We start from the raw sequence: 19,923 nt of genomic DNA on the forward strand, positions 1-19,923 counted from the left end.
AAATGGAATACCACCAGGACATAATTTACAAACCTTACGAATCATTAGACGCCACTCTCCAATTCAGCATACATATTATCACCCATGAGTAAAATCTCATGTTTGGAAGTGGTTCACTCTGCTGCCATACTAGCGCCCTCCACTGTGGATTTTGCGGGTAGAGCGCTGTGGGAATCACCGGCAAAACATTTTAATATATTTGGAATGTGTGCTTCTTATTGGAGTATGTGTATGCCAAATTAACCCGTAAGTCATTGTCATTCTGAGACTCGGAAGAGCTCCCCGATAGGGAGTTGCAGGCTCCGCTAAATTGGCCGTACGCTACATACACGTTAGCAATCACAATACAACAGGTACCTACCTCCCGCACAATGTTGTTATCTCAAGTTTCGCATAATCAGTATTCCCAAATATTGCGTCGTCAAGTCAAGTCAAGTCAACTTTATTTATATAGCACATTTCCATACAGCGGCAGCTGGAACCAAAGTGCTTCACAGGTATAGGCAGGTACAAATAAACAGATGAGTGCAAAGTACTAAATAAAATATGACACAATACAAGAAATAATGGCAATTTAAAAATGAGGGAGAAGGACTAGAGGCAATAAGACAATAAGACAATAGAACAATAAAAACAGTAAAACAATAAAAACAATAAACAGTAAAGCCAGGGACCTATTGAGGGCTAAGTGGGGGGAAAGGCCAGGGAGAACAGGTGGGTTTTTAGTTGTGATTTAAAAACCTTGAGTGTCTGGGCGGCTCTTACATGGAGGGGGAGGCTGTTCCAGAGCTTGGGAGCAGCAGCCGAGAAGGCTCTGTCCCCCCTAGTTTTCAGCCTGGTTCTGGGCACCACCAGCAGGAACTGGTCTGCTGATCTAAGGGATCTGGAAGGGGTGTGGCGGTGCAGCAGCTCAGAGATGTAGGGAGGGGCCGTTCCGTTTAGTGCTTTAAAAACGGTGAGGGCTAATTTAAAATCAATGCGGAAGCGCACAGGCAGCCAGTGTAATGAGGACAGAACCGGGCTGATGTGCTCACGTTTTTTGGTGCCCGTAAGGAGGCAGCGCAGCCGCGTTTTGGACCATCTGGAGGCGGCGGAGCAGGGACTGGTCGATCCCCGCATAAAGTGCGTTGCAATAGTCTAGGCGGGTGGTAATAAAAGCATGTATCGCCGTCTCCAGGTTTTTCTGGGAGAGATAGTCCTTCGTCTTTGCCAGGAGCCTAAGATGATAAAAACTGCTTTTTACCACAGCGCTGACTTGCTTTTCGAATTTAAAAACACTGTCAAAAATGACTCCAAGGTTTCTTACTGAGGTCGAGAGGTTTGAGCCCAAGGGGCCGAGAGCTTCGACGAGGGGGGCTGGGGGGACCTTGTTAAAGACAATGACCTCAGTTTTCTTTTCGTTTCCAATACTGTGCACTTATTCAAATGGATCAAATGACTATTTTTCTATAGCCGTTTTCACACACAGATCGTGCAAAATTGCAGTTCAAAAGGCCCGCAAAACCGGCAGCCTCGCCACAGAAATTGCTTTCACACACAGCCAAGCAGCACCGCCACATTCCCGTCCTGGGGTGTGCTTTCAAGTGACATCCACCCCTCCCGGATTGAAAGGCGAGCGGAGGCATTTCCACCCAGCTCCTCGCCCAAATGAATATTTTCATAGGTTAGTGTAGCCTAGGCTACTGTATGATGAACGAATTCATTCAACAACCAAACATCGCTGATGTATGCCAGCCAATTAGGTGCAGCTGCGGTTGTTAAGGATCAAGCTGATAAAGCTGCGCTCGTTAAGGATCAAACTGATAAAACATGAAAGTGTTGTCCACATGCAGCATGGTAACAAGGCTTTCAATATTCATCTGATCGACTTTATGCATCACAGACACACCATCATGTAGCCTATTAGATAGGCTACAAGGCTAATTCTTATCTTTTGGTTCCAGTTTTTTGTAAAGCAAATGATTCCCATCAAGTAGCCTAATTAGGGGCCGTTCTGAAAGACGACGGCCGCATATCAAACAGCTGCAGTCTGCATAACGTTCGTCGGGGGAATAGTATAGGCTATAAATGCACATGACTACTATAACGTTAGTAGTTTTTGTAAGGGAATGCACAAGTGGCTAGCTAGACAGATTGCAGTTCTGGAGCTGGTTTCCAGAGGGAATATCCTCAGACCAACTCGCCACAGACAGCTATAGTCCTCTGAAGCGTATTATTATATCCGTTAATTTTACCTAGGCTACTAATGTCAACATCGTTTGAGCATAAAGCCTAACCTACTTACAGGCACGGAGCATTCCTCCTGGCGCATGATTGTATAGGCTACTTTTTTTTTTACTTTTACTGTCTTTCTTGCTGCATGAGGTGATTTCCCCTGTAATTTTTTTATGAATGAGCTGAGCATTCGCACTGTTCCGGCTTGCTGCTCCTACGCTTTCAAGTGGAGGCGGGTTACCTGCTAACCCGGCGCTGAGACTAGGTCGGCTGGCGGGACAAAAGGCGTACAACAATTTACCCACCAACGCGCGTTCAGAACTTTCACATCGGAGGCGCGGATCCTATCTTCTGTGCATTTTGCGGCTTTCAAGGCCGGTGTGAAAGCGCCTAGTGTATCTTGCGCAATCTATGGCCGGCGAAGTTGTAATATAATCGTCATGTCATGCTGTCTTTGAGTCATTTATAAATGAAATTATGTCTTTTTTTATCGCTTTTTTTTGTACCGCTATTTGACATTGAAGTAAACAGCGAGTGGCACTAGTGTACTGGAGTCGGCCGTATTTACCCACAACGCCCAGTCGTGACAGTTGCCCCAGCTCTATTGGCTGGTCTTTGTGCCAGGTGATGTCACCACCAGGTGATGTCACCACCTGTTGTACTCTATAGGTGACATCATCACCAGGCTCAAAGACCAAGCCAATAGCAATTACAACATGCTTTACAAAAGATGACAGAATAAAAGAAACAAAAAAACATGAGTGATAAATAAATACACACCTTGTTCTCCCAGTGCCAGCCGGACTCTGCCGTGGGAGATCCTCACTAGACGTCGATGCAAGGAGAGACTGGAGGAAACCACCTCAGATGCAGGCAGGTGGTCTGGAGAGGAGACAGAGGAAAAATCTATACTCAAGAAGACTCTAAGGTCCAATCTCAAACCAGCCCCCCCTACCCACTACTTCACTACCAAGATCAGTCCAAATCAGGATATTCTGATATTCATGTATGCACTCTCCAAATCAGTTAATTCCATGCCTGCCCTTAACGACTTAACTAATTAAAGTGACACCAGTTACCACAATTTAATTTTTTCTAAGTGTGCTCTGTGTTAATTAGTAGTAGTTTTGTGCCGGCAAAACAACAACCACCCTGCAAGGCCCAGAATTTACTCCCTTAAAAAAAACACTGCCCATGTGCTTATATTATTGAGATTATTAATGATACAAAGTGGGTTGATTAACGGTAAAGCCATCCTTTAAGCTAAAGACTGATTGTGATTTCTTGGTTTCTGCCACTGAAGTCCACTGTCAAGAGTTCAGTTCTACTTCTAATAATGTTGTTCCAGTTCCTACTGGTCACTGACAGAGGGCGATAAAGCTCATACAATACTTTAAGGATACATTTTGTGATTTTGGACGTACAGTATACAATACAATTTGTCTCTTACATACCCATAGTTTTATAAGAGACAAATTATTAGGTCCAAAATTGCCAAACCTATCCTGTAATGCCCCATTTTGATTGTTATTAAACAGTATAATTACAATATTGATGCATCACATCTTACCTATAATAGTAGCTGAGACCAAAGCCGTGTGTATCGGAGATTGCTCCCTTAGGTGATTATTAAGTCTGTGTCTGTCTAAACTCGCGTCAACAGGGGGCTCTCTCTCTTTTTCTCGTTACCGCCGGACCGGCTAACCCGGAAGTGAAACGCAGCTGCCTGCCTACTAGGGGTGGGGGAAAAAATCGATTCACCTAAGTATCGCGATTTTTAATGTCACGATTTTTTGGATCGATCTTTTATTCCAGAATCGATAATCGCAAATTTAAAAAAAAACAATTTTTTTTTTTTTTTTTGGTGCTTGCAGTCAGGCCACTCACTGAACAGCAGGCCAGGCGCCGCCTACTGGTTTATTAGTGGTTTTATTACTTTATTAGTTAGTCTGTAATAGTTATTACTTAGTAATAATTACACTTCAGGGTTAAAGTGGGTGCATCTCATTGTAAAATTGGACTTCAAACGGCCCAAATCTGGCTTCAAACGGCCCAAATTTCACGTGCGTTGGCCCATATCGGCCTGGCCTGCTTGGTATCTAATGCCCGGCCTGAATTATGATCCCAGTCCGCCCCTGTTTTTAACTATATCGCCCAGCCCTACTCATGATATATAATATACAGTCTCTAGTGTATGATTCAACTTTTCCCATGTTCTAATCTAGTGTAAAAAAGCAAACAAACTGAAAAAATAAAAGAAAAAAATAAACAAAAATCGCAATAAATTGTAATATCGAATCGCAATAATCGTAGAATCGCAATACTTAAGAATCGCAATATAAATCGAATCGGCACCCAAGAATCGTGATAGTATCGAATCGGGAGATAAGTGAATCGCCACAGCCCTACTGCCTACCCCGTTCGCGCTGCCTAGCAACATAGCATAAACATTGTGAACGCCACGCATACTCTCGGGAACATCTCTCGTTATATTCTAACAGGTTTTTCGGAAGTTATTTTGTGGTTATGGCCGAAGTGGCTGCTGCAAACCGTTTCATTTCACTTCCTGATCTGCCCTGGCTACAGACAGACTAACACTGGCCGATTCACTCGGGGTTCAAGCGAGACTACTCTGCGTTGGTCTCGTCGACTATTAGAGGTAAGATGTGATGCATTGATATTAAATTTATACTGTTTAATAACAATCGAAAAGTTGCTCGTAACTGCTTTAACACCACCACTGACATTTTAAATTTCAACAGGGGGTAGCCTCTTGCTATAGACCCATTTCACAGCAACCGTTTTGAGGTGGTTAAGCAGGAAGGAAAGTAGCTGTAATCAATACCGTTAATGATCATTCCATTCAATTGAGGTGTTCCAGTGCCAGGGCTGTCACTAATGTTATTGAGGTGTTCCAGTGCCAGGGCTGTCACTAATGTTATTGAGGTGTTCCAGTGCCAGGGCTGTCACTAATGTTATTGAGGTGTTCCAGTGCCAGGGCTGTCACTAATGTTATTGAGGTGTTCCAGTGCCAGGGCTGTCACTAATGTTATTGAGGTGTTCCAGTGCCAGGGCTGTCACTAATGTTATTGAGGTGTTCCAGTGCCAGGGCTGTCACTAATGTTATTGAGGTGTTCCAGTGCCAGGGCTGTCACTAATGTTATTGAGGTATTCCAGTGCCAGGGCTGTCACTAATGTTATTGAGGTGTTCCAGTGCCAGGGCTGTCACTAATGTTATTGAGGTGTTCCAGTGCCAGGGCTGTCACTAATGTTATTGAGGTGTTCCAGTGCCAGGGCCCTCACTAATGTTATTGAGGTGTTCCAGTGCCAGGGCTGTCACTAATGTTATTGAGGTGTTCCAGTGCCAGGGCCCTCACTAATGTTATTGAGGTGTTCCAGTGCCAGGGCTGTCACTAATGTTATTGAGGTGTTCCAGTGCCAGGGCCCTCACTAATGTTATTGAGGTGTTCCAGTGCCAGGGCTGTCACTAATGTTATTGAGGTGTTCCAGTGCCAGGGCCCTCACTAATGTTATTGAGGTGTTCCAGTGCCAGGGCCCTCACTAATGTTATTGAGGTGTTCCAGTGCCAGGGCTGTCACTAATGTTATTGGTTACACCTTTACTTCCTGCTTTACCACCTCAAAACGTTTGCTGAATCTTCTGGAGAGGGAAGACTGGAGCCATACCAGGCCAGTGGAGGAAGGCCCCGTATTCCCGGGAAAGACTCCTGAGCCAGACTGCTTGTTGGGTCAGCTCGTCCAGCGCCATGCCCGGCTCCTGGCCCGGTGCCCTCTGGTGGTGGTTCTGGAGCAGCAGGGAGACTAGAAGAACCCAGGGCTTCAGGACCATGTTCTCCTCCTGGGTCCGCACCAGCCTGTAGGCGGAGGTGTTCACAAAGCCCTGGGTCTCCTCGCTGGCCCTCTGGGGGATGTGTCTGGAAAGGTGAAGTTGTACAGACATGATGCTTATGATGAGTATGAAGATTACCACCTCCTTTCCACCTAGTATTAACATGATGCTTAGATTATGAAGATTACCACCTCCTTTCCACCTAGTATTAACATGCCTAATGAGCAGTGTTGTGCATGTGCACGATAAGGGGACATTCACACCAAAAGCGTTTTTTTCAGTCAGAACGCTATGAAAATCATGTTGAGAGAGCTTCCATTGTGCACAAAACTCAGTTTTGTTTCCCCCTGCAGTCACGTGCAGTACAGATAGCAGCACAATGACCACATGGACGGTAGCCAGCTGGTTTTGTCTGTTTGATGTTGTTCACCGTCAACATGAAAGCCAGATTATTGGCAATTCTGGCAGCAGCGGAGGTTGAGGATCCCTCGGGAGGAGAAAAGGTAGGAGGAGAGGAAAAGACGAGCAGGGCGCTTTTCCTCTAAAGTTCACCTTTTTTCAGCTTAAAAACGCCCACAGCGCTCCTCCAAAAACAACGGACGCCACCAGCGCTAAACGCCAGGTGCGTTCATTAAAAGAGGAGCACGTCTAGCGCGTCCTTACATAGAGAATGAATTGCAGAAAGACGCTGGCAGCTCCAAAAACGCTTTTGGTCTGAATGTCCCCTAAAAGAGTGCCGTTAACTGAATAAGCTTATATTTTGATGAACCGTGAACTAAACGCAGCCATTTGCAACTAATGAACGTACACGTACAGTGAGTATCACTAACTCCTGTGAGAGTTAACAGCGCTCTTTTCTTTTTAAAATAAATTTTATTTTGCATTTTGCAAAGAAAAAACATACATACACTCCAAAATTACAATGCAGTGCTACCAGTTACATAAAGAGCTTATGTGCTTGTAAAAAATGTTACGCGTGGGATCCCACACAAGGGGGTCCATGGCAGACCAACCAGGCGAATCACCCGTCGACCCTAACTTCGTCAAGGTAGGCCAGAAATGGGTCGCAAATAGAGATCATGTCCGCCAAAGAGGGTGGAGAGTAGGGATGCATCGATTATAAATTTTGATGTACGATTATAGTCTGAGAAAAAACCACGATTATCACGGTTTCACGATTATTGTTATGGACGTATAAAAATCACATGAGCATTCTTTAAATAGAGGTTTTATTGTATTTCCCCCACAATCTTAACAGTTGCTGCCTTCGGATTAAAAAAAGAAGAAAGAAAGGGCAGATGTACTCAGATGTGGCTCTGACCTAATCAAATCTAACTGACATCACTATTGTGAACATAAAACAAACAACATTTCTGATATGATTGTTTTAGTAAAGTGTATCACAATAGTCAATACAAAAAATATTTTATTATTATTTTATAGAAGCGAAAGTCTAGCTGCTTAGTCTGCAGAAAAAACACAAAAGGCATAGTAACTTATTGGCATCTTACTGGCAACTAAATGGGCCGTCTGAATTTTGCATTGGGGTCAGTTCTATTGCAGTGATGATGGGGCAGGCATGGAAAGCCTCACTATACGCCATCATGTGTCGTTTCACTTTTTACTGGAAAATGCTCCCTCTAGATTAAAGAAAGGACACTCTGTGGTGTTGACTGGTGTTTGTTATGTAAATGTGCGCATTTGTTTTCGTTGTCTCAGTCAGATCATGACTGCCAAGCAGCTAGCTACGTTAGCTTCACGTTATTAAGCCTACATGTAACGTTAGCGGGTTGCTTTTGGAGTTGACACAAACCCTTGATGTTTCTTTTTGTGTAAAGCATGAGGTTCTCTATGGTTTACGCCAGCTCTGGGAGCATGAAGTGCTTTAAATGCGGGGATGTTTGGTCACAACGAGCTCGAGAACCGCTGCCTGTTGAACTATGTACGCTAGGCCATGGCCAGCTAGCTAACATTAGCCACAACAGCTAACGTTAACGTCATTGACTGTATGTTAACGGTAAACAAATCCGCTGCCTCCTCCCCATGTTTGGTTTAACGTAACACCAGCTCAGACTTTCCCCTAATCTCAGAAACCTTGCGGGACATGTATTGCAACATTTATTTTGGTGCTGGCGTCCATGGCTAGGCTACCGACTGACTACTACTGGGAGACATGGCAGCTGCCTGTGTTTGGTGCCTCCGCTAAATAGTCCGTGCGGGAAACGAAGCGAGAGAGACAGGTTCTTCACGGGAGTTTTAAACTGACGAACTGTTGTGAAACAAAACACTCGGTGTAGCGGAGCCTCTGCGGTTATATAACCGTGACATTTTAAATCGTGGTTAATAGTCAAACCGGTTAACCCCTGCATCCCTAGTGGAGAGGGGGACTTCGATTTCTGCAGAATGAGTTTCTTGGCAACAATTGTCCCGTGTGTCAGAGATTGTTGCACAGCTGTCGGGACGTCCAGAGAAGATTCTGAGGAGCCGAAGATGGCGAGTTCTACCTCCGGCTGAAAGGTTATTTTGTAGGCCTTAGAGTACCAGTCAAATATTTTGGCCCAGAATCCGGTCAGTAAAGGGCAGGAACAGAGTTACTCTTTTCGAACCCCAACTCTCTACGACCTTCCTATCCTTAGCTATGGCCCCTTTCCCCTAGCCCCTCACCACAGACCATCCCACCATCCAGATACCCCCTATCTCTAGCCCCGCCCCCTCCCACCACCCACATCCCCCTAGACATTCCCCCAACCTACCCCTCGAATCCGGGCGCTCTACGACCTTTGTATTCCTAGCTACAGCCCCTTGCTAATGTCTAACTGTACCCTTTTGCCTTGCCTGATTTAACTTGTGCATACCTTTCCTTTTTGCCCTGTAGCCTATGTGAGTATTTTGAGAGAAAAGCAAGTCAAATTCCTTGTATGTGTGTAGATTAGAGATGCGCGGATGAGATTTTATGCCATCCTAATCCGTGTGTATGCATGAACCAACCGCCCGCCATAAATCCGCGCAAATTATTTCATACTATTTATAGATCTGCGCCCGCCATGCAGCTGACATTTCACAACGCTATAAAGGAGCGAACTTACGGTTTCTGCTGCCGTTGGTGCGATCGCTGCAGTCCAAGACTCCAAATAAACTTCCATGCTGTATTATGTCCAGTCCACCACTTGCCCTCATATAGTTTACTCGGCTAACGCTATAGCTTTACGTTTAGTTTACTGGATTGCCTCATTGTATGGGAAAATACAAACGCGTCTTCTCTTCAAACACGTCTTCAGCGGAGACTCCTCTTTGAGGGTGACATCATTGACCATATATGGACCATAAGTGGAGCCTAGCGACCTAGCACATGGCTATGGTTTTGTTTACCACTGCCATGGGTCCTTTGGGGATCCTACAATTAATAGGCGACTAAGAATGTGCCTGACGAAAAATGTAGCTTAAAATACGTTCATAGACTAGAGAACGTAATTACCGTAATATTATTTTTCCTCATTAATGATACATCGTTTCAACTGCCCACAACCCATCCGCTATTAATCAGAATGTTTATTTTTATGATCCCCGCCCCCCTTCCTTGACCCCAACACCCCCATCCCCCCACCCACTCTCTCTAGCCACCCCTCGAACCCCGACCTTCCTATCCCTAGCTGTGGTCCCTGTACCTTTCTGGTACAGTATGAGGTCTATACCACTGCACAGGTAGGAGAGCGTTTTGATGGTACTGTAGGCCTGCAGAGGCGTACCTCGGAATCAGGTTGAACTGGCGGCGGTTGACCCTGCCCTGGGCTAAACTTCTGACAGACACAGGATGGCCGAAGTACACGTGGATACTGCCGTAGTCTTCACTAAAGACCTTTCTGGCTTTGAATAGACCCTAGAAAAGCAGAGAGGGAGACAAGCAGAGCACAAGTAGTCATATCACACATGTGACCAAGTCAGCTTTGCTCCAGTCCCAAGTCCCAAGTCTAAATATGGATGACCAATTCAATTCAAGTCCATGCCATTAATGTTAAGTCTCAAGTCCAGTCCAGCATCAATAGAATATCTTAACACGTTCACTGCCATTGACGAGATATCTCGTCTTAAAAAATCCAACGGTTGACTGCCAATGACGAGATATCTCGTCTTAAAAAAAAAAAAAAAAAAAAATTTGACGGTGGGACGTGGATCAACGCCCCCCACGTCTCCTATAAAAATATTGGAGCCACCGAACGTGTACAACCCATTCCACCGACCCACTAAGTGGCGACAGTGCTCTCCAGACTAGAAAAAGCCGAGCCAAAACTGCAGGGGAACGCGCGAGGAAACCATTCTCTCATACTGTAAAATGGATTGGCGAAAACGCTTTCGCTTTCGCGCATTATCGCGCTGGGAGCTGGCGGTGGGGGATTGCTAATTTGCATAATAGATTATGCGTGCAACACACTTTGAAACACCGGCAGAAAGCCCACAATCGCATGCAGCTTCATTGCAGCTGAGCTCACAACCGAAACGACTCATGCAGACTCGCCCAAAGAGCAGCCGCCAGCAGCCAGGCAGCACAGACAGGCAGAGCCTCGCTTGTGACAAACGCTGCAAAGCCACCAGAGACACACCCACGGAGGGAGGAGTTTGAAGGAGAGGGGGGTTTCCTGCTGCTATGGAGGAAATTACTGTTCAAAACTATTGTTTAGATGTCTGACGTCTTACGCCAAAAATAAATGGTTAAAGTGACTGTTCTATCGAATTTCACAAAAAGCCATTTATCTCAGAATAAATTTTCAGACGCTGAAACCATGCTGTATTCTACTGCTAATGCCTACATAACTACTAACTCTACAAACTAACTCTTTTAGACAGAGAAAGCACACATTCTATTAGTTCTTTTGAGATCATTTGTGTTCACAAAATCTTAGCAGAAAAGAATCCTCGGCTCTTGAAAGATGAGCCAGAATCCTCAAAAAAAAACCTTGGCAGAACCTACCTACAGTATTGAAAAAACGGCTGGCAGTGAATGTGTTAAAAGAATATATATATATATCTAGGTCTTTTCAATGCTATATGGTTTTAATAGGATACACACTTGGTAAGAACATCATTATCTTGATTTCTATAATCCGTTTCAGTTTCAATAAACTCAATTCTTCTGCTGGAACAAATCTCATCACTTACAATCTAAGTCATTTACAAACCCACACGATCTTATGTCAAGACTCAAGCAATTAAAACTGTGACTCGAGTTTGACTTGAGTCCACAAGTAACGAGATCTGAGTCCCCAGCTCTGAGTAATATACAGTGTATATGAAGAGTTTAGGACTCAAAGACGCCACTACACTCCGCTATTGGTAGAGTGCTAAAAGCATTACCGGTATTCGTTAGTGTCGGACTGGCTTCACATATTACTGTTTTTGTTTAACAGCTGATTTGAAGTGTGGTGACTCACCGTTTAACAGCTGATTTATAGTGACTCACCGAGGTGGACTCCTTGGGTTTGGGTACGCCCAGTAGCTCCCTGGCATAGAGTGTCTCCTCCAAGATCCTCTCATAGCTGATACTGACTGGGACCAAGTTGACGTCAAACACCTCCCCTTTGAAGAACGGGTCCATCACTATACTAAACAGACCTGGAGGAGAGAGAACGATGAGGATGACAGGAAGGAAAAAACATATGTAACCAAACAGGTAGGAAACATCCCTGTTTTTAGCTGAAATCTTCAATGTAGCCAGGTGGTCCAGCAACTCTTTCTGGTACCACTAGCTACTGCCGCACATGGCTAACAGTGAAGAATTCAGCTAAAAACAAGTTGTAAATGTCATCTTTTCAAGTCAACTTGGCATCTCAGGGCTTGTGGAGACTTGGATTACGGCAGGTGAGCAGTATGGAAGCTTTTTTTTTTTTTTTTTAACGTTTTTGCTCATGGCCTCCTTCACACTCAGCAGCTCTACTTGCCTGATACGGCCGGTCTCCATTTCTCCAAACTGGGACCGTGCCGGCTGCATTCTACTGCATGTAGCACACTGACTGTATGCAAGTATCTCATACGATCCCACTTCAAACAAACCAAACTATCCCTTATATATACAGAGGGAAAATGAATTCCTATATTAGGGGTCTTTTAAGTCCGCTGCAGAGAAATATAAACATGTTAAGAGTGATGCTGAAATGTGGCTTGTAGGAGGGAAATCCCATGGTAGCTTTTTTATTTTATTATTTGAAGATCATCAAAGACACAAACCATCCCCACAACAGCCTGTTCTCCCTGTTACCCTCAGGGAGGAGATACAGGGTCCCAAAAGCACGCACAAATCGCTTGAGGGACAGTTTCTTCCAGCAGGCCACGAGACTCCTTAACATACACAAATAGTGTAGTAGCTGTACTGTACCGCACTGTAGATGCTACCATTAGGTATGTGTAATGTTTAATTGTATGTTTAATTAGGTATATGATATTTGCACCTGTACATCAAATACGTCGAATTCAAAATGTTTAAGTACGTCCAAGTATGCACATGACATGTGCACCTATGTGCAGTGAATATGCCACTGTCTCTGACTTGTCCTATCACTCTACTGCCTTATTTGCTTGTTGTGTCTTTTGTTGTTTTTGCACTCATATGCCCTGTTATATTTGTACTATGTTGTAAACGGAGTTCACAGCACAAGAATTTCACACGTGATACTTGTACCATGGAGTGACAATAAAAATCTTGAATCTTGAATCTATTTCCATTATTTTATTCATGAAGCAACAAAATGGTTATGTGTAAAAATAGTTCATTCATTGCAGTTGTTTTGGAAAAATCGCATCCAAAGGTTAACAGGCGCAAGTTCTCTCTTTCTGTGTTTTTTTTTTCTGTGAAAATGAATATTTTACCTTGCCCCCCACCCCATGGAATATTACAGAAAACCTGTTTTTCCAACTGTAGGTTTTTGACCAGTGTCTCATATTATGGATTATGATTTTCTCTCTCTCATGGAAAGCTTGTAGCTGTTGTTTATGTTGTTCTTGTCACCTTACCTAACTTAGAAGTCAAAGACTTGCATGTTCGGCTGCTGGTTCTTACCTAACTTAGGAGTCAAAGACTTGCATGTTCAGCTTCTGGTTCTTACCTAACTTAGGAGTCAAAGACTTGCATGTTCGGCTTCTGGTTCTTACCTAACTTAGGAGTCAAAGACTTGCATGTTCAGCTTCTGGTTCTTACCTAACTTAGGAGTCAAAGACTTGCATGTTCGGCTTCTGGTTCTTACCTAACTTAGGAGTCAAAGACTTGCATGTTCGGCTTTTGGTTCTTACCTAACTTAGGAGTCAAAGACTTGCATGTTCGGCTTCTGGTTCTTACCTAACTTAGGAGTCAAAGACTTGCATGTTCGGCTTCTGGTTCTTACCTAACTTAGGAGTCAAAGACTTGCATGTTCGGCTTCTGGTTCTTACCTAACTTAGGAGTCAAAGACTTGCATGTTCGGCTTGTGGTTCTTACCTAACTTAGGAGTCAAAGACTTGCATGTTCGGCTTCTGGTTCTTACCTAACTTAGGAGTCAAAGACTTGCATGTTCGGCTTCTGGTTCTTACCTAACTTAGGAGTCAAAGACTTGCATGTTCGGCTTCTGGTTCTTACCTAACTTAGGAGTCAAAGACTTGCATGTTCAGCTTCTGGTTCTTACCTAACTTAGGAGTCAAAGACTTGCATGTTCGGCTTCTGGTTCTTACCTAACTTAGGAGTCAAAGACTTGCATGTTCGGCTTCTGGGTCTTACCTAACTTAGGAGTCAAAGACTTGCATGTTCAGCTTCTGGTTCTTACCTAACTTAGGAGTCAAAGACTTGCATGTTCAGCTTCTGGTTCTTACCTAACTTAGGAGTCAAAGACTTGCATGTTCGGCTTCTGGTTCTTACCTAACTTAGGAGTCAAAGACTTGCATGTTCGGCTTCTGGTTCTTACATAACTTAGGAGTCAAAGACTTGCATGTTCAGCTTCTGGTTCTTACCTAACTTATAAGTCAAAGACTTGCATGTTCGGCTTCTGGTTCTTACCTAACTTAGCAGTCAAAGACTTGCATGTTCGGCTTCTGGTTCTTACCTAACTTAGGAGTCAAAGACTTGCATGTTCGGCTTCTGGTCCCCTCGAGGAAGAATTCAATTGGTGCAAATCCATTCTGGAGAGAAAAACCAAGAGACAGAAAATCATAAATTCTAGGTTACTTCTTCCATTTTCACCTACAAAATCAAAAGGTAATTTACATTCCATGAGTTCAGCCACACAATCATGGTTATCTCTAATGGAAATCATAAGTACGTTTATTAGGAAACACCAGCTTGACTGGGGTGCTCACTGCTCTCTACTAATAGATTAGATGAATAGTTTTATGAGTAGGATGTGTTCCCATCTCCCATCCTATCCTATAATAAGAATGTGAAGTGTGTGTGTGTGTGTGTGTGCGTGTGTGTGTGTGTGTGTGTGTGTGTCTGTGTGTGTGTGTGTGTGTGTGTGTGTGTGTGTGTGTGTGTGTGAGCAAATTGTGTTCGTCCACACTCCACAGCTATACCATTAAGTGCGATCGCGCTGAACCTTTCAGGAAGTGTAAACAGCACCCCTGCAGGTGACCTAACGGGGCCGGATGTTTGAATGAGGTAATTAGATCAGACTAAATGCGCAAAAATGGCTAATTAGTGGCCAAAAGGAGTGAACACAGGTTCAGCACCATGGAGAGCTCCATTTGTTAGCTACTGATGGAGTTCACCTGAGTGAGTGGAGGAGCACAGCTGAGCAGAGATGGAATCAGCCAGGGAAGTGGACTATGAAAACCCTCTGGGGAGAGGGAAGAGAGGCTGCATGCCAACTCTGGGTGGGTGGGTGGGTGAGTGAGTGAGTGAGTGAGTGAGTGAGTGAGTGAGTCAGTGAGTGAGTCAGTGAGTGAGTGAGTGAGTCAGTGAGTGAGTGAGTCAGTGAGTGAGTCAGTGAGTGAGTGAGTGAGTCAGTGAGTGACACCATTCTGTACGCCTCTGGCCCTACCCCAGATGCTGTAGTCACAATTCTCCAGTCTAGTTTCAACAGCATACAACAGGTTTTCTCCTCCCTGCGCCTCATGTTAAACACCTCTAAGACCAAGGTCATGTGGTTTCAGTAAAAAGGGCTCTGTGCTCATGTCACCACCTCAGATCTGTACCCTCAATGGAGCGACCCTAGAGCAGGTCTCTGAATATAAATACCTGGGCATATGGCTGGACAACACTCTGTCATTTTCTCAGCATATCAACAAGTTGCAAGCCAAGGTCAAATCAAAAATTGGCTTTCTCTATAGAATGCGCTCCTCTTTCACTCTCTCTGCTAGAGTCACCCTGGTTAAAATGACAGTTCTTCCCATGTTAGACTATGGTGACACCATTTACCGATCTGCCTGCAAAACTACTCTGCAGAAGCTTGATGTTATCTATCACTCTGCCATCCGTTTCACTACTAATGCCCCTTTCAGAACTCACCACTGCACTTTATATTCCTCTGTAAACTGGCCATCCCTACACACCCGTCATGAAATACACTGGTTCATGCTAATCTACAAAACTCTCCTTGGTCTGTCACCCCCCTACCTATGTAGTTTGTTGCATACTGCAGCTGCTGCGTACAACACCCATTCTGCTAACCTCATCCTGCTGAAAATCCCCAAAACTCATTCTGTAATCAGTCAGTCGTCATTCCATTCTGCTGTGCCCACAGACTGGAATGGCTTAGAAAAAAAAACACTAAAACTGGACAATTTCATCTCCAAGTCAGCTTTCAAGGACTCTATCATGGACATATTCACTGACACCTGCAACTGCTTCCTGAACTAGTTCTTATTCCCTGGCTGTCTGCTCCGACTGTTTGTTTTGTTTGCTCCGTCTGTTTTGCCATCTTTTAACTGTGTTTTAACTTGTGTTTTAATTTGTTCAAAGTAAGGTTGTATTTATTTTATCCCCTATCCCTCAAAAGGCTGTGCCTTCTGCCAGGTCGCCATTGTAAATAAGAATTTCTTCTTAATGACTTACCTGGTTCAATAAAAATAAAATAAAATAGAGTGAGTGAGTGATTCAGTCAGTCAGTCAGTCAGTCAGTGAAGCCACTTCTTAACATGCAGTGGAATCCCTATTATAACCAGCTCCTAGCCGGTTGGCCTGCATGTTAAACAACAATTAGCCGGCCTACGCGCACTCCCGCGAGTCCGTATCATATTCATCTCGGTCGCCGGTGTAGGAACCGCATAATAGGAAAAGCGAGTGCTGTTTAACTCTGGCAGCTCATGATCCAGATCATCTAGCTGGTATGTGAGTGGGCGCGTGGTGGCACTTTACAAACCATTAATGTCCCATCATTATTTTCATGAATTACATGGCTGGATTATTTGGAAGAGAGCCAATAGGTGAGTAAACAACTAAAAGTTGAATCCCCCATATGCCAGTTTAAAAATGCAACAAGAGACATCTTAGATCACTGTCAGCAGACATCATCCTTCTTCAAGAAACTCACATTAGCCCTACACAACAACGTAAGCTGAGGTGTAACTGGATATCACAGGTATTCCAGTCATCATTTTCCTCTCAAGCTCGCGGCGTAGCCATCCTGTTTAAAAAAAACATCCCATTTCAGCTCACCTCTACCACTGCAGACCCTTTTGGAAGATACATTTTAGTTTCTGGAACCATTAATTCATTTCCTTTAACAATACTTAATATTTACGGTCCAAATTCAGACGAGCCAAATTTCTTTAAAAAAGTTTTTGACCTACTCCCTGACACCATCAATTCAAATATAATAGTCGGAGGTGACCTGAATTGCTACTTAGACCCGTATTTAGATAGACTGTCCCCTCGCCCGCCCCCACATATCTCATCAGTACACGTTTTAAATAATCTGATTAAATCTAGGAACCTAGTTGACGTTTGGAGGGTTTGTCACCCCATTGATAAAACCTATTCATTTTACTCCCATGCCCACAAATCATATAGCAGAATAGATTATTTTTTAATAGACTCTCAACTGATATCTCACGTCACCGAAATAAAATACCATAATATACTGATCTCCGACCATAGCCCCTTGACATTGTCCTTACATCTCTCTCTCCCTAAACAAACCCACTCTTGGCGTTTTAACCCCTCTTTACTTTCTGATGGAACATTTATAGAATACATCACCACTAAATTAGAGCATTTTTTTGAGTTCAACGATAACGGCGAAGTTTCGGACTCTACATTGTGGGAAACCTTGAAGGCCGTTATCCGAGGGGATATAATCTCATATGAAGCAGCTGATAGAAAGGGGAAACGGCGCCGACTATTGGAGATTGAAAACGCTCTCCCCGCACTTGAAGCCATATATCAGGTCTCAAAATCCACAGAAGATTATAATAAGATACTGAAGCTGAAGTATGAATACAATTGCATCTTGGGTGGTCAAATAAATACACTTCTCTTAAAGCTGAGACAAAAACAATTCGAACTGGGAGATAAGCCAGAGGGACTTCTGTCGAGACAGCTTAAGGGGGCCCAAGCTTCCAGGTCAATTCTTTCTATCAAATCAAAGAGAGGCGCCCTGCTGACTAACCCAAAAGCGATAAACGATCGTTTCAGAGAGTTTTACAGCGAACTCTACTCCTCTAACTATGACGCTACTCAATCTGATCTGAATGACTTCTTCGACCCTCTTGAAACGCCCAAACTTACTGAAGCTGCCAGAGAGGACTTAGACCGTGATCTCACATTAGAAGAAATAACCTCTGCTATTAAATCTTTCCCATCAGGCAAAGCGGCTGGACCGGACGGATTCGGTGCTGAATTCTATAAGAAATTTTCTGAGGCTCTTGCTCCACTCCTTCTTAGAATGATAGCTAGCTCTAAGAGGGATAATGTCTTGCCTAAAACATTGTACGAAGCTAACATCTCCGTTATTCTAAAAAAGGGGAAGGAGGAAGTAGACCCAGCCAGCTATAGACCCATAGCGCTTCAGAATTTTGATAGAAAGATAATTACTAAAACACTGGCCACCCGTTTAAACAAACATCTGTCATCTATCATTCATTCTGACCAGACAGGGTTCATTCCGAACAGGTTATCTTTTTTCAATGTCCGACGTCTTCTCAACACTATATATGCAGACCATAGTAAGATCAGTGGCGCAGCCATTCTATCGCTCGACGCACAGAAAGCATTCGATCAGGTTGAGTGGCCTTATATGTTTGAGTCGTTACGCAGATTTGGGTTTGGCGAATCATTCATATCCTGGGTAAAGCTTATATACGCTAGCCCAACATGCTCCGTTATAACTAACGGTGACAAGTCAAACACATTTCCACTATTTCGCTCGGTCCAGCAGGGTTGTCCTCTCTCGCCGGCCCTCTTCGCCGTCGCGCTCGAATCCCTTGCTCTAAAAATACGTAGTCACCCAAGCCTCACAGGTTTGGAGGTCGATGGCATTGAAACGCGTATCAGTTTGTATGCCGACGACGTAATATTATATTTACATAATTCAGAAAAATCTATCCCCATTCTTCTAGAATTATTGACTTCTTTCGGTAAGCTGTCTGGATATACAATTAACCGGACAAAAAGTGACTTTATGCCACTCTCGGACGTTTTTACACCCGGCTTTCTGGAAAATCTCCCATTCAAATTGGCCAAGGATCGCCTCATCTATCTTGGCATAACCCTACCCAGAGATCCGAAACTAATATTTAAGTTGAATTTTGATGATTTTGTTTTAAGACTTAAACAGTGTATAGAAAACTGGAAAATTCTGCCTTTGTCCATGATTGGTCGAATAAATTCCATTAAGATGGTTTCACTTCCCAGGTTCCTGTATTTATGTCAAAACCTTCCTATCTTTCTTCCACTGGTTTTCTTTAAAAAACTGGACTCTATAATTATGTCTTATATCTGGAATTATAAAAACCATAGAATCTCGAAAATTCATTTACAAAAACCTAAGCTTGAAGGAGGGCTGGCCTTACCAGTATTCAGGCACTACTACTGGGCCGCTAATGCTAGGGCTCTAATGTTTTGGCCTCAGGGGACCCCTGGTAATCTGTCTCCCGGGGTTCCCCTGTGGCTGAAAATGGAGGCCAGCTCTACCGGCAACTCTTCACTGCCAGCTATGCTATTTGCTAGGTTGGAGAACCCTGGGACCTTGGGAAGTCTATGTTTTGTTGTGAAAAACTCTGTTAGAATTTTAAACCAAATTAGGAGTGTTTTGAGTTTACCGGATGTTTCTGTACATACGCCAATTTGTTTTAATCACACTTTTCTGCCTCCACGGTCAGACAAAAACTACCATGCTTGGAGTGAGAAGGGGCTAGTCTCCATCAAAGATCTATACATAGATGGCCATTTTTCATCCTTTGAGCTACTAAAGAGGAAGTTTGAACTGCCCGGCACAAACTGGCTCAGATTTTTGCAACTTAGAAACTATGTTCGGTCCAGGATTCGCTCTTTTGAAGTGCTTCCAAACGAACACGCCTTTTTCGATGTACTGCTGAGCCCTCCTCACTCCAAGCATCTTATTTCTAGATTTGTATGTCTGTTCGACAATTGTATCACAGCCTCTACTGAGAGGATTAGAGAAGCTTGGCAGGGGGAACTTGGCATTGACTTGTCTGATATTCTATGGAATAGGAGTCTGTCTGTGATACAACTCTGTTCAGTTAATAGTAGACACCAACTGATTCAATTTAAAGTCACCCACCGTCTTCACTATTCTAACCATAAGTTGCACAGGATTTACCCGTCTGTCTCACCACTGTGTGACAGGTGTCGTGTATCGGAGGGCACTCTGTCTCATGCTTTTTGGTTTTGCCCTTCACTGACTGAGTTCTGGGCCAAAGTATTCGACTGGTACTCTAAGGCCTACA

At 43.8% G+C, this 19,923-nt stretch overlaps 1 protein-coding gene across 1 annotated transcript in view; it reads right to left on the reverse strand.

Annotated features, from left to right (window-relative positions):
- gnpat (glyceronephosphate O-acyltransferase) overlaps nt 1-19,923 on the reverse strand; it is a 64,392-nt gene that overhangs the window by 18,242 nt on the left and 26,227 nt on the right. Inside the window, exons 6-10 of the mRNA XM_083643698.1 lie at nt 14,124-14,199; nt 11,519-11,670; nt 9,810-9,940; nt 5,901-6,148; nt 2,995-3,096 (exon numbers count right to left, since the gene is read on the reverse strand). Of these exons, the coding sequence (XP_083499824.1) occupies nt 2,995-3,096; nt 5,901-6,148; nt 9,810-9,940; nt 11,519-11,670; nt 14,124-14,199 (709 nt within the window). The remainder of the gene's footprint in view (nt 1-2,994; nt 3,097-5,900; nt 6,149-9,809; nt 9,941-11,518; nt 11,671-14,123; nt 14,200-19,923) is intronic.

This window comes from Poromitra crassiceps, assembly GCF_964638095.1.
Source record: "Poromitra crassiceps genome assembly, chromosome: 9".
NCBI classification, from domain to species: Eukaryota; Metazoa; Chordata; class Actinopteri; order Beryciformes; family Melamphaidae; genus Poromitra; species Poromitra crassiceps.